The sequence below is a fragment of the Phoenix dactylifera genome, chromosome 1 (assembly GCF_051530095.1).
Source record: "Phoenix dactylifera cultivar Ajwa chromosome 1, Ajwa_hap1_PhDact_Kaust_v1.1, whole genome shotgun sequence".
Classification (NCBI taxonomy): domain Eukaryota; kingdom Viridiplantae; phylum Streptophyta; class Magnoliopsida; order Arecales; family Arecaceae; genus Phoenix; species Phoenix dactylifera.
The window spans coordinates 4,421,164-4,437,288 of NC_143190.1; the positions used below are offsets into that span (position 1 = coordinate 4,421,164).

Here is a 16,125-nt window from a genome sequence, read left to right on the forward strand (position 1 = left end):
TCATACAAAGATCGCGTCTCTTTTCTTTGTATTATATATTAACATCCGAAGGAGAGAAAAAACTTCCATAGTAGACCTTTCTAGCATAAAATCAAATTAGTTCTATGATATATTTGCACCATCTCAATCTGTACTCAATCCACCTCTAGCAAAATTTCATAGTATGACCTGTGCGTAAAACCATAATAGTTAGAATAATTCTGAATATCACTTTCATTCTTATAAATTAATACTATAGTGCTCTTCCTCTATTCATCAAGCATCTTCTAAATCTTTAAAATCTTATTAAACAAATAATTTAATCAAGTTTCCACATCACCTAAACACTTCCAAACCTTAATAAAGATGTCAAATCCTATCGCTTTTCATCTCTCAGCATCTTTTTGTTAGATACTCTAATTTTACATATATATTTGATATTTCTATCCTTAATGAATCTAGTAAGCTATTCTAAATGGATTACATGACTTTCATTAAATAGCTTAGCAAAACAAATCCCCCATCTTTCTTTCATCTCATCCTCCCTAACCAAAATATTTTGCTTATTCACGATTCTAATTAACCTCATATACATCCAACAAATTAAAAAAAATCAAAGCCTAGCATAGAACAAATGGAGACTAATTTTTATGCATAAGGAATTAACTAAAATGAAAATGGAAGCTGTTCTTCTCAAAAACCAATAATGGAAGCTATAGACATTGTGGGACTTAAAAATCATACGATCAGTCAGCCAACAAACACTATCAAAATGCAATCCTCTTTCATGATAGGAATATAATAAGACAAAACAGGACGAACAAAAATTTTAAAAGTCATATGATTCTTGGTGTAGCCTACAAGTATACAGCTCCCAAAAATCACCAATCATACATCAATTGATGGTAGAAACATAAAAATTACTATCCTTGGTAGTTAAAAGAACCTGAAGCTTCATAGTTTATAGCCTCGTATATCTAGCTGTAAACTTGTCCTGAGGCCCTCTTGGTGGAGAAATGAAACCGGATGCTGATCCCTCACCGAAGCCAACTGGCTTCTGTTGCTGTTGTCTGGAAATCAGACCTCTAAGGAATACTGTCATCCACTACCTATCAAACCAAAATAACGGGAAGTGAATCAATTTGCCAGAATCACCAGGCTATTCACTGGTGAAATAACGCTTGTCACAGGGGTAAGAATTGAAGTACGAAGAATGCATCACTCAAGAGCAGGCAAACTTACAATTTCAATATTAAGTAGAATACAAGCCTAAGATGAACTCATAAAAGATCTTCCTGGCCAAGCATCATCAGCATTATCCTTTCCAGAACCTCCACCATAAGTGCCAAAATTGCTTGCACCAGATCCACCGAAGCCACCATTTGGGCTGGAGTTGCCACCAAGACTGCTAGAACGGTCAAAACCAGAGTTGCCAAAACTACCAAAATGTCTTGAGCTTGAGTCACCGGAGCTACCAAAATGCCCTGAACCAGAGTCACCAAAACTACCAGAACGCCTGGAAGCGGAATCTCCAAAACCACCAGCACGCCCTGAACCTGAGTTACCAAAACCACCAGATCTGCCAAAGGAAGAACCACCAAACCCACCATATTGACCTGAACTGGAACCACCAAAGGAACCAAAACGGCCTGACCCAGATTCGCCATATCTAGTGCTGCGGCCAGAGGAACCACCAAAGCCACCAGAACCATCAAAACTGCGAGAACGGCCAAATCCAGAGCCACCATAACCACCTCCACGACTAAAACCTGAGCCACCCATTCGGCCACCTCCGTAGGTGTCAAACCGACCACCCATGCCACCGAACATGTCTTCACCTCCACCCTCTACTGTAATTCTTGGAAGCTGAAATAAACAAAAAGGTTATAAGGTAGCAGTCATGTTAAACAAGTTCCCCATGGATTTCTAGATACAAAGAAAAAGGAAAATGACTATAATACAAATGTCAAAGGTAGCATAATAAATAAGCCACAAATCATGTATACATTCATATGTATATGTATATGAATGTATGTATATGTGCATATGCATATGTATGTATGCTTATGTACGTGTGTATATCTATGTATATGCATGTGTACCCACACACACACACACACAAAATAAAAGCATCGGTCATTTCCATTAACCATATCCATTTGGCATAATTGTAGGTCGAGACCCAGGCCACACAGGCTTTTATATCACTTTCATCGGGTCAATGCAATCGCCATATGGAGAACTTGATTAGCGTTTTGGCTTCCAGTAAAATTAGTATGCACCTTTAAAGAATCTGATAACCGAAACAAGAAATACATGATTATATTTGAAATTATTACAATAGCATAATGCCTTAAATATATATTTTTAGCCTTGAACCAGAAATATTCTATAGCACAACCTCAACACTCTGCAATTTTCTGATAAATAACCGGTATTATTGTTTGGCATGTGCCAGGTGGATAATATTTAGTGTGTTGTAATAAATGAACCTTGAGAGTAAAATTTAATTTAAAAAAAACAACTGTACCTCGGTAAACTTGCATCCAACATCTTGCTCAATGCCCCTGACAGCTCGAGTTTGCTCATTAGTGTAAATAAGAATGGCACTTCCTTTCTTCCCAGCTCGCCCCGTTCGACCGGATCTATGAACAAATAGCTCAGATGTGTTCGGTAGTTCATAGTGTAACACCTGGGTAAGGAGGGGCAAATTAGTGAAAAAGTCTAGTAAAGCAATCTCCAGTAATGAATCAGTATAATAGAAAGGGGAGAGGTTGGGGGGAGAGCAAATAAAGGTGTTCCTCGACAGGCCACAAAGGATGTAAACAGACACCACATCAGAGACATTTACTAATCAATTTCAAGTTTAAACAAAATTTAGTCAATAAAGTAGCATTTCTTCCTAGGACATAAACAAGTGCCATGTAAATAGATAACGCTAGGCATTCATAATATCCATGATACAAATACAAACAAATCATATGCAACTTTATGCGCCTTCCCCTTCTACTAAAACCATTGGATTCAGTAGAAACAAAAAACAACAGACATCATTATGCCCACGAATAACCAAGAACATCACTCTGCATTTTTGGTACTATTGTACCAGCACCAACCAAACAATTGTAAGCTTCAGAACCAGCCTCTTCAATTTGAAAAGATGCATTTCCAAAACTAGGCCAACCAACTGGAGATTTGTGTTGCTGATCTTATTTGTCCGTAATCAGGAAAGAAGTTCATGAAGTTCTTTGAATAATATTCCTTTAACAACCATTTGGCATGCATTTGGTGCAAATTTTTTGACATAGAAAGCATTCAAACTCAACCCACTGCTACGCAAGATGATTAAAAGGCATCTTAAAGTGCAACATAACCAATGCAATTAGTAACTTGCCCCATAAGACGATTAAAGTATGTCCTTATTGCTGAATCAAGTTCCTATCCTTTGCAAGATAGTGAAAGAAAAGAATTATACGGCCAAGAAAGCATGTAAAATTTTCTTTTCCAGACCATATATAAATTGATAACAAAACGAGGCTTCAATAAAAATTAGTTTATGGAAATAATGAAATGCTTTTATAAGAACAAGTATATATCATTAGAACTCCAAATACAAGTAGATAAATTCCGTTTAAACTCATGACTTTGAAAAGCAAAAATACTTACCAAATCAACATTAGGTATATCCAATCCACGAGCAGCAACATCCGTAGCTATTAAAATATTAAAGCGACCATCCCGAAAGCCAGCAAGTGTTCTCTCTCTCTGATTCTGTGAAATGTCACCATGAAGAGCCTCACATCCAAAACTCCGACCCATAACATAAGCCAGCCGATCTGCATCACGTTTTGTTTGAGTGAACACTATGCATTTGCCTCCTTTAGCATGTTCCTATAAAAGAAACATCCAGAAGAATGAATTTTACACGCTGTGCTCAACAAAGGTGAAGTCAAGTTGCAAAAGAGACCAATTGGGCAAATTTTCCCCTTTTTTCTTTCATTTTTTTTGGGAGAGGAGGGGGGAGGGGGGTTGCCAAACATGTACCTTTATTAATGGCCCAAGAATTGATGGCTTTGAATAATTATCTGAAGCAATTGAGTAAAGAGTAATTCCTTCCGCTAATTTTTGGTCAGAGTCACCAACCTGAAAGGGGAAAAAGAAATCCTCAATTAGTTCCAGCGATAAGATGCTTTTCTCAATAAATATCAAATAAAATTAAAGATAACAAAGTACTTATTATAAAATAGAATAAGGTTTAATAAGCATGTATCTGCCTGTGAGGGTTTTGCGATGTTGCACTAGGGGGGCCAGAAGTAAGACATTTGTGAGCAGATGGCATTTGTGGTTGAACAATTGTGAAGAGAACTCTGATAGATGAGTATTTCATCATTCAGAAATAATTTAAATATATTATAAAATTTCTATATGTTGACATGTACTATTTCGTAAAAGTGTTTCATGTAAATCTCAAAAGATGATGTTATATACATGCTTTCTGAGCCACACCACTCTTTTATAGTGAACCCTGCATCTAATTCTGATCAGTACATAGACATGTTGAATTAGCCTTTCTCTTCAAGCAGGGAAATCAATAAAACAGAGTATTTATTTCAATTTGAATCCATAGACCCAAAAAAAAAGTAGAGTTTGAGTAATCAGATAAAATATTATAGCATGCGAGTGGTAGTGTGCTAATCACATTCCAGCATTGTCAGGTCAAATATTCTACTGTATGACAAGAGGTTAGGCCGTGCAATTTATGTCAAAATGGTGCACATATAATATGGTGAGTAGCATTATATGATCCAAGCAAAAGAAAGAATGCAGCGTGAGTATATGATCTAACATGGAAAGTTATTGAATCTTTTAGAGAAGTTCAGAAGTTCCATCAATGAGGATAGGGCAATAAAGAATCTATAAAGTGGTAAGGTGACTTGCAACCAAGGACATATGCAAACCATGAAGCAAGAGTTCGGGTTTTTTCCTTGAACAACAAGCAAGTTGGACAAACATTAAAACCTAAAATCCAAACATAGAGTATCATGCAGGACCCGGCAAAGCTTGCAATGACTGGAGACTCCTAAAATGAAGTGAGTGGCAAAGAATTAAAATAGGCAACCCTAACTAATGGTGACAAGGTCTATAAAATATGGCTAAAAAGGCAGCTATGAGAAACTCAGCTAAGTCCATATTCAAAGCCAAAAAGAAAAAAAAAATCTTATCTTCTCTTCTTGCAAGGCATTGCTTAATCTGGAGATCATTTTCCTTTGGATAAAATGGAGATGAAGCAAAAGCATTCAGAAGGATACAACATTTTAGAAATATTTTCATGAAAAAATGACAATGTTCCACATTCATTAACTTGATTCCAGATAGAGATGAAAGCATTCATGTGAGTGCTCTAATAAGCTAACAAAAACAATAGATGACTTATAACACTTACAAGGTCAATAGTAACTGGATCTTTTAGGTATTTCTGGGTAAGCCTTCTAATCCAACTTGGCATTGTTGCAGAGAACATCATGCTTTGACGGTTCGGGGGTAATTTTTCTAATATTATCTCTACATCTTCATCAAACCCCACAGCAAGCATCTGATCAGCTTCATCAAGAACAACAAATTGGACTTCTGACAAATTTAAGGCACCCCTCTTAAGCAAATCGATAATTCGTCCAGGCGTTCCTACTACAACATCAACACCATAATCAAGTGTTCTCATTTGACTTTGAATTGGTACACCTCCATAGACACAGAGCGTGTCCAAGGGGGAAGATTCCCTGAATTCCTTCTCCACTTGTCGAGCAAGTTCTCTAGTAGGTGCCAAGACTATGGCCAAAGGATTCCTACCTCGCCTGCAAATGTCGATGGAAATGCATAATCATTACAATACATTTTCTTCATTAAACAGATGAAAACTAGTAGTATTACTTGGCTGCATAAGACTTCATATAACTAACAAATTTTTGCATGTTGTCATCAATGAACTAACCCATGCTTAGCATTAAAGCGGACAATTTTATCCATGATAGGAATACCAAAAGCAAGAGTTTTCCCCGTCCCAGTCCTCGCCCGACCAATCATGTCTTGTCCTTGCATTGCTGGTTCAAGGACAGCTCTCTAGACAATAAGCCAAAACCAACGTTAATCAAAATAATGGTAGCATCTCATAGTTGAGGACAATTTTACATGCATATACAAATTTGGTAACAAAAGAATAAACAATATAATTCTGCATAAAAACACAAAATAATCAAAGTCAATGTATTCAAACAAAGACATAAATGTGCCTGATTATGTGTTTGGGCTAGGAGTATCCTGCTAAAGATGTTCATCACCACCAACAGGAAAAAACACTAAAGCAGTTGGTTTGGTTATTGCAGCAATCAAGGTCTTAAATACCAGTTTGGGTATCCAAATGGGTACACAAAATGTACAGTGTTCCGATGATGATACGGCTCTTCATACCAACATTCATACAAGAGGCTTAACAGGTATCAGTTCCCTACAGGTACAGTATCGCAAGTCCAGAACAGACTGGTACAAATATACATGAAACTTAGACTACTATAATCTAATTTAATATAATCAATATTTCCTATCTAGATCCTCTAGCTTTGTCTTAGCCACATAAAACAAATAAATAGCTGACGTAGGTAATAGTAGAAGTACCATCACTCTCAGTATTGCACCAGTCTTCTCTATACCTTACATTATATGTTCTAGCAGGTTCCAACATACAACATCCTTGCAACTTGGAAGGAAGCTGATATATGCATGGAGTACATTAACATACTATGGAGGAGGACATCTAGAAAAGCAGTTACACGAGTCCAAGTCCTTGATGCATTTATGTACAGCAATTGAACAAACAGTGATATAGTACAACTAACAACTTCCTACCATAAGAGCTAGTCATCACATGGTTGATAAATCTTTTAAAGATTAGACACCATAAACATAGAAATTATATAATGAAATCCACGTATGTCTATTCTCCCTATTTATAAGCACTAAATGTTCACAATGGACTTATCAACATACTAAATATGTGTGTGTGTGTGTGTAGTAGAGCTAATATATAGGCATCCACATAACAACCCAAATAAGTTTGGTCCAAACTGGACAGGCCCCCGGTATGGACCAATAAGTGCATAAGTAATGCACATGCTAAGGATCTCAAAAGCACATGATTCTTTGATGGTAAGAAATTTAAAAATATTAAATCATATTCAACGGCTCAAATCATCGGTGTTGGGTCTTCAATTGTCCATCAGGACCAATCTTATTTGGCTTGTTGTGGGCGCCCACAGATTCCCTCTACTTTATACATTTACTATATATAATTTTTACTATCAAAAATCATGTGATTTAGAGATCCCTGGTTTATGCAATAAATGGTCAAAAAATGTGCATCATTTTCTGTTATTTATAATATCATTTTTTCTACTTTTTAACATTTGATGCATAGACTAGAGATTTCCAAATCATATGATTTTTTAATAATGAGTAGTTTAGAGATAGTAGATCACATCCAACAACTCGGATCATCGATGTCAGACACCAGATCATAAGGTAAGGACCGACCTTATCTAGGCTGTTGTGTGGGCACCCACATATTAGCTCTACTCTATATGTATACACGCAAAACAGACATAAATGTAGGTATGCATATTTGTATACATATAGTTATACATATAAGTCCACATGTACATGTCCATCTATATGTACATGTATATATGTCTACGTGTCAAAAGGTTATATATTTTCTTGAAAATCTAATATTATTTATAACAATTAGCATCATGATTATATATTTAATCCTTCCGCAACACCTTTTAGTCTAAAGCGATGCTCCAAGGCCAACCCTTATAAGATGGTAAACGGCTTGGATGATGACACCTACAGCAATGACATTGACCATCAAAAAATATGATCTATGCCCATATCAATGGAATACATGAACAGTTCTTTGCAGATTTTGTTGAATAGGCTAGCACTGACAGAACATGCAACAAAACTCATGCGACAAACTCAGCAGCTTCTTGCAGCCAGAGTACAATTACATGATAATAGGTGTCCGTATGCAACAACTGCAATCTGATGACTGCAGGCCCAATTGGAATTATTAGTAGTATAGCTAAACATATCTGACACAAATAAACAAACAAAGAGGCCATTTAGCAATCTAATAGGTTCTGGCCATTTCTTTCTACTTGTCATTTCATGAATACAAGAAAGATCGGTCCTCAATATTTCTACTTCTCTTTTCTTAAGGTTGTATGTGAGTATCGAATTGCTAGAAAAAGTTCATTAGAATGCCTTTTTTATTCTGCCTGGCAGACAAAGTAACACTTGTACAACACTAGAGGAGTCTGCATCCATTGATAAGATCATTGAAACACCACAAAGGAATCTTTTTGCCAATGAAGAATTAGTTGGAATCCTGTAAACTATCAACATCTAGTAGCACGGCAGTTGACAAAGATATATCAAATCTCACAGAGTGTAAAACAATGCCATTGTCCATCATTTTTTGAACTGAAGGTTCATTGAGTTTGGTACATGATTTATACATAAACAACTGCATACTAACATGGACCTCAAATTGTTATTGACATCATTATGCAATTTCATATTCATATCCGTGGACCTGAATTTCTGCTAGATGTTCTTATGTGTCCTCTCTCATGTCAAGTTGCTAATCTGTAGCATACAAATGAACTAATTTCAACCACAAGGTTATTGGTTCTATGTCAGCCAGACTGCTCTTCTTCCATGATGTTCTAGTCATCGATTATTCAACAAGTTCCCTTTATGGCGTCAGCCCATATCAAAAAGCTGCCCAAAAATATCAATCAACGCTTAAAATGTAGTTTGAACATAAAAAATTAAAAACCCTGTTAGGAATGTTTGCCAAAGAGAACTAATGAACAAACAGCTAATTTTCCCTAATCTGCTTATTCATTTCTTTATATAAGTCATGGGAACAGAGTTTTAACACTCTACCCAAATGAATTGGCTTATTTGAAAGAAGCGTTGTTCTATGGAGGATCTATCTTGTGTCTAGTACTGCATGATTCCACCCCTCAAGAATTCTGAATCATTCTCACTTCATCCTCTTCATGATAAACGACCTGTTTGCCTTGAAATGACGCACACTGATAGAGAAATCCTAATTTAGTGGGTTTTTTAATTTCAGTTTCTACAACTATATGATAGTTTTACCCATATAGTGATTGTTTCTTGGGATATCGATAATACAAAGCAAAAAAATGGTGATTAGTTTATCTGGTTACTAAGTTCATATTAGGTTAAATAGAAGATAGTAAAATGAGGGAGCCAGCAAGTCTAGATTCTTATATCCACACATGAGGTACTCATCATATGATACATTTAAGATCCATCTACCTAGATATCATTATAAATCTAGAGAACCATGTAGAAGAAGCTTTTATGGTTTGGGAAGAGGCTAGGCCCATAGCTTAAAAAAACCTACTTTCTTGTGATTCCAATGTTCATTTGAACATGAAATTTAATCCTAGAAATATATATCCCAGCAGACAAATGATGTAACTTATGAAGCAACTAGCAAAGTAGGGAGAATTGTATTTAAATTGATCAAACTTATGTGTAATAATTAGGATTATAAAAATGGTCATGAAGTGAATGACTAGAGATGTAAACAACCTATGTTGCAGCTCTATCCTAGTTGCAAACATGGTTAAAACAATGTCCTCGGGAGTTTCACTCTCAATTTCAAACCAGAAAAAAAAAATCAAGTGATATTTTCTCATTTGTGGACTTTCCCAAGTTCAGCAAGCATGCAAAGTTTCCAAGTTGATGTCAGTTTCCATGTCTACCTTTGTACTAGATGACATAATAGAGTTGTGTAATTCATTTCTCTGGATTACATATATAGAGATAGGAACAGATTGCCTTTCACTGATACTGTGTGTTGATGAGGAACTCTATGCATCCCTTCCCATTTGGTTCAGCTAAAGTTTTCAATAGGAGCACAAGTAGATTAAGTAACGAACATTCCTTTTAGGTAGCGTTTGGTGATCAAAATAGGATCACCAAGATGATCTTAGATCACTAGTCATTCTTACCTGGGTTAATCTGACTCCCATGATTTAATAAGATTATCACGTTTAGTATGCTATATTCCAGTGATTAAAAATTTTCTAGCATCCACGAGTAACTTCTTGGTATTCTATGAGAATCCAAGATCATTCACCATATAATACCAAAATTATCGCTAATATACTTCATAAAAATATATTTATTAATCATATAAAATATATTATAATAAATATTAATATATATTTATATATTAATTATTAGTATATTTTATAAAATATATTTATTAGTCCTATAAGATATATTAATTGTTATTATAGAATTAATATTTTTATTTATAGTTATAATATTTTTTAATAAGGAAAATAGAAGTAAGATATTAAATAATTTCATTATCTAAATATAAAGTACAATAATATTTCTATTATAATTCAAAATTATTGTTGAATAATAATATGATAAATAATATACTATAATATAACATATCATAACTATAATACATATAGTATCAATATAATATAATATCATATATAATATATTGATATAATATATTAACAGTATATTGATATATCAATTCTTGTCATTAAACAGAGGGATATTTTTGTCCTTAACTTTCAGCCCAAGATCACTATCTTGGGTGATCTTGGATTTCCGACCTTGAGGACGGGCAACCCATCACTGAGTTGGAGTGAGAATGATCTGGGAGGAATGTATTGATATAGTTAGCCAGGATTTATCTATCCTAGCAATGTCTCAGAATAGAACAACCAAGATTATTTATTGCCAGTATTTATGAATGTCCCGTGGGTTTTTTCTATCTAAAGGCCTCAAGGAGATGATCTAAACTAAAATTGGTTGAAGTGTAAATCCATTTTCTCGCCGAACCTGTAAAATCTACCTTTTGAACTACAAGATTTCTTGTTAAAAATTCTCAAGATCAATACTTGCATGTCTAACAGCAAACATGGGACTAAACCAGCTACAAGATCAATACTTGCATGTCCAACAGAATTAAAATAAAAAAAAATATCTAAAATCCAGTAACTTTACAAGTAACAATACGTTAAATATTAAAATTTACTGAAAGCAAAGGCACCACACGACCTCTTACTGTCCTTAAAGACTGGGATAAATTTGTTGTATTCGAGAACATCAATAGATTCATCCCCTTGTATTCCACCCATTCCTGGCCAATTAGTCTAGCAAATGGAGACTTCCAATTCCAAAGCGAATAACAGAGAAGAGCAGATTGTGCCCAAATTGTTCCAATTACACTCAGCAAATAACAAAACGTAAACCGCTCTAAACCAATAAAAACCTCCAAATAGAAGCACAAATACCTGTATAGGAAAAAGCTTCGTGATTCCCTTCCTCGCGAGATCAGAGACAATCTCCTGCGAGATCCCTAGCCTGGCGATCTCCAGCCCCTCGTCCCCTCCCTTTGCACTCCCCTTCTCCTCATCATAGAACTCCTCCACAGCGTACTCCGCTCGCGCGACGTCCGTAGCCCTGAACCCCAGCGGCCCCGCCGAGACATGGAACTCCCTTCTTCGAAGGCCACCAAACCCGAGCTTCTCCACGGCCGCGGAGCCCTGAAACGGATGGGATGGACGGGAAACGGCGGCGGGGGCGGAAAAGACGGGCTCCGACGGGATCAACGACGGCAAACGGAGTAATTCCGACGAGACGAGGGCGGCTAGGGTTTGCCTCGACGCCGAGGAGGCGATCGAGGCCGACCTCCGGAACAAGTAATTCATCATTTTGGGGTAGAAATCCTGGAAGAAGAGAGAGGGGAAGATAAACCCAAGAAAACAGCTAGGGTTTTGAGGAAGAGAGCGAAGCAGAAGAGAAGGGGGAGGCAGAATACGGTATAAACCTCACGGAAAGGGTTTTGCGAGGCGAGAAGATATTTATGCGCGAAAGACGGAAAGGGCTTGGATGGCCAGAATTGGGTCGTGAGCAAGCCCGCCAGCGAGGCTCCTGTTTCCTGTTCTTGGGCTGATAATAGGTCTAATCTGAAATTAGCGTACGTCCAGCCCATTTACCAAATACAGCCTGTCCGTCAGTAAAGATTGGGCAGGTGTAGCATTTGTGATCAAAAACCATAACTCCAGACTGATTGCTGTTGGAAGACGTTGTTCCTTTGAGGCCTCGGCATTTGGGGCGGAGCTCAGGGCGGCATGGAAGGAGCTATCTCATGCGAGACATGTACTGGGGGTAGGCAGGATAATTTTGGAGGGAGATTTTGCTGTCTTGATTGATTGCCTCCAAGTAGAGAGGCAGGAGGAGGTGGAGCATCCAATACTGTTCGACGTGTGTCAAATGCTACGGAAGTGTCGGATTATCCAAGTCAGGCATGTCCTTCGAGAGAAGAATTAAGCTGCTGATTGGGTCGCCACCTTTGCTGCTCAGCATTCCAGAGAGTTTCTATGGTCCCAGCAGTCTTTAGTTCCTTCTGCACTCTGTAGTATTCTTAATAGTGATGTAGCTGGCTGTGCTGGGGGGGGGGGGGGGGGGGGGTGATATTTAGATTCCAAAATTTTAAAACCATCAGTTAAGTAATGACCGTTGTTATTCCTAAGATATCCCTCTCCCTATTATGACTTAAAAGGATACAGAGATATGGTAAACCCTACCACCTATTGGTCTTCCATCACCATACCTACCACCATCAGTGGCTTCCCCTCCTCCTCTTCCTCAACCACCATTGCAGATCACCGTCGCCCAAAACCCTCACACGCTATCATGCAATCTTAGCCTAAATTGCAGGTGGACTTACTGTGGCTGGAATCAAAGAAAGTATCAACTTTAGCCTCAAAGTGCTAGTTGATTAGGTATGTGTTTCGACCACCCTTAGGGCTCGTTTGGTTCGCGAGAAGCATTTTCCCCCTAGAAATATGATTCATGGGAAGAAGATTCCTAGAAAGAGAATGCCTGGGAATGTACTTTTGGCATGTTTGGTTTAACATGGAAAAGTAACAAAGTTCGAACTAGGAATGCCCTATAACAAATTGGAATAGTTCCTAGCGCTTCGTAGAGCCCCTCAAACTCTTATTGGAGTCTTATAAGCTATTTTATCATATTTCTATATTTTGTAGTCTTACATCAGATATATGAACTCCAGACCTTGCTTGAATGCCTTGTATAAGCTCCTCCAGACTCCAAGGTAACTATCGTCCTGGAATCTCCATAATAAGCCTCTTTAAGGAGCTCTGAAGCTTTTATGAGAGCAAACCTAAAGAGTCTAAGAGCACCCTACTTTAAGAAATGCCAAAATTATGTGCTTTGGTAGATCCTGGAAGGTGTGGAGGACTTGACGAAATGGCTGCAAGAAGACTCAACCTAGGTTTGCATGTCTCGGGAAAGTTCCTAGTCTTTCTTTTCTTCTTTTAATTATTTTTCTCATATATTCATATAGTTAGGCATATTATACTGCCCTAATCCTTTATTTTTATTTTTTTGAAGGTTTTAAGGGGAAAGTAAGTTGTTCCAGTATCTTCCTTTCCTATCAAATTCTTAGATTAGTATCATTTCAATTACTTCCCTTCTAGTTTTTTGTTTAGACATACTTGCACTCAAATTAATCTAATTTTCTTTAATCTTTCTTCCCTAGGCATTTTAAAACCCTAGGCTAGGTATATCCTTATCTTAGGGAGGTTGAACCCGCATCGAATATCTTCATCGAAGAGTCCAAAGTGGCATGGTCAGGTTTTACAATGTTGTCATTTAAATTTTAGGTTAATTCAAAGTCAAAATCCAATTGATGGCATAGTTTGTGATGTCCAAAGATCAACTAGTGACAAAGGTAGTTTTCTCATTTGCATTTCACTATATAGTTATTTTCACTGGTTCAATCGACTCGACAATAATAACATTGCATGGTCATAACTATTTTGTTCCAGCTTTGATGAGGATGATTCAAGATGAGTTGGAAAACTAATTTATTGCGAGATGCAATGAGATTGTGTTCATATATTTACTCATTGTTGTAACATTACCTTAAAGACCTCATATGCATTAGATTGCTCTCTTGATATCACTTGACCTATGATTGATATAGGTGACAAAATTTTAGCATACAAGAGACCTGATTCTAATGTCACCTAGTACCCTCCCTTTCATTAGTGTTAAGAGTTATAAATATCCAAAGACCTTATACTGTTAAGAAATAAAGATCAAAGTGCATCAGTGGGACTATATCACAATTCATGACTCTTTAACTTTAGTTCTAATCTAAAAGTTAAAAGAATAAAGAGAATTACAAACATATCATCACTTATATACAAATAAAGTTCCCGAATTGTGCTGATGAGAAGCTTAACCTCAATGAAACCAATGCAATGAGACTGCTATAGTTTTGCCCCCTTTGATGAAATTCCATATAAGAGAAAATAATAGTATCATTAAGCAATTTTACATTATCATATTTAATTTTAATTACGGACAGATTAATCTTTATCTAGTCTCATGTTTCTTTTCATTGTGTTTAAATAACTACACCATTACTAAAAATAAACAAGACTTTAAGAGTGTGAATGCATGCATCATGGGCCCAAATTTGGGGATAGATAATGATACTCTTTCTTTGGGATTTTGCTTTAGTATGCTTTGTCATTTATGAAATTTAGGCTATGAAATCTTATCCTTTGGTTAAAAAATGATAAAAATGACATTTGAATGTGTCATTATTTCAGTTGGTCAAAAGAACTAGGGCAATGTCATGTGGCATGCAATTAAGCATCAAAGCAATAGCATTGTTCTACCACCACCAAGCTATTGAAATCATTGCAATAGAAATAAATAGTTGGATACCTCTAGACCCTATCAATTTTCTCCCTTTGTCTTTCTCTGTTTGTTGTGGAACCTCTTGGGTTCAACTTAAGTGGAAACATGGAGAGGAACATAATATAGAGAAGTGAGAGATAATGGTAATTGGTAAAGCTAAAACAAGTATAATTTTATTAATCATCTCTCTCCTTTGTTTGCTTAGCCTACTCGATTATGTAGGTTTAAAGCTCTCCTTAAACTATAAAGAAAACTAACCAAATTCTTCCCGCTATTGCGTTAGTAGCAACCAAGCATCCAATAATATAACTTATCTCCTATAACTCCAGAATCCCATTACTTATAAAACTCAAGATTAATCTTGGTCAAGGTTTAGATTACTATTTCCATTTTGGTTTCTAGGTCCCTTGTGGGAAGTAGCCCAAATTGGGCCTGTTTTGAATCAAAGTCGGCAAGCCTAGCCGACTTTTGTAAGTCCCTTCCCTCACCCTCATCAGTTCTTCCTGAAGCTGAGCTCTGTTTTCTGATATTTAACCCAACTCAAGATCCTATTTTCTGCCTTAAGTAGCCTTATTCTCAGGCCACCATCGCCAACTTGCTACTAGAGACCCTTGGCCACGCTCGTCGTGCCATTGCCAAACTACCATCCCTCCTTCCCTCCTCTCCATCTTCCCTTTGAGATGATAAGAAGCATCCCTCTTTACCATCCATATTTTGCCAAAAAAAAAGAAAAAAGTGGAAGAAACCAATCCCCTAATGTGATCTCACCTATTTAGATTGGGCCCAAAAACTGATTAGGCTTAAACTTTTCTCTGCTGGTCCACCTGAACCAAATAGACCAGACCCTTAATTAGACTCAAACTAAGCTTCTCTCTCTTCGTTCAAATCTCTTGTTTTTTTCCTCTTGATTGTGAGCTAATGGTGTTAGTTATTTTGATTAGAGTTTTCAACTTTCAAGAAGCATTAGGTCTAAGGATCGAGCCACATGTCGAAGGTTGTGGTTCGTCTTACCGAAAGGATTTTAGAATCTAATTGATTTAGGACAGTAAGTTTTCTTTATCTCTGGTGATTTTATAGTGCATGCTATATATTTTAAAATCGAAATTCATATTGCTTAGCCTTGAACCAATGAATGAGATGAAAAATATTGCAATATTTTAAAATTAGAAATTTTAAAAAATTATGCATGATTATAATTATTATGCTTGCTTGCATAAAAAGAGTAATTCAAAAATTATGGATCAAGCATAAATTTTTTTTCCAGAATGATTATGACAACGA

At 36.6% G+C, this 16,125-nt stretch overlaps 1 protein-coding gene across 1 annotated transcript; it reads right to left on the reverse strand.

Moving 5' to 3' along the window:
- Window positions 1-744: 744 nt before the first annotated feature.
- On the reverse strand, window positions 745-12,032 carry LOC103717913 (DEAD-box ATP-dependent RNA helicase 53-like). Its single transcript, XM_008806481.4, has 8 exons — window positions 11,400-12,032; window positions 5,969-6,096; window positions 5,423-5,831; window positions 4,024-4,122; window positions 3,646-3,870; window positions 2,510-2,671; window positions 1,222-1,845; window positions 745-1,088 (listed from the first exon to the last, which is right to left on the reverse strand). The coding sequence occupies exons 1-7, from the start codon at window positions 11,817-11,819 to the stop codon at window positions 1,249-1,251; spliced, it is 2,040 nt and encodes a 679-aa protein (XP_008804703.3). The 5' UTR covers window positions 11,820-12,032; the 3' UTR covers window positions 745-1,088; window positions 1,222-1,248.
- Window positions 12,033-16,125: the final 4,093 nt, after the last annotated feature.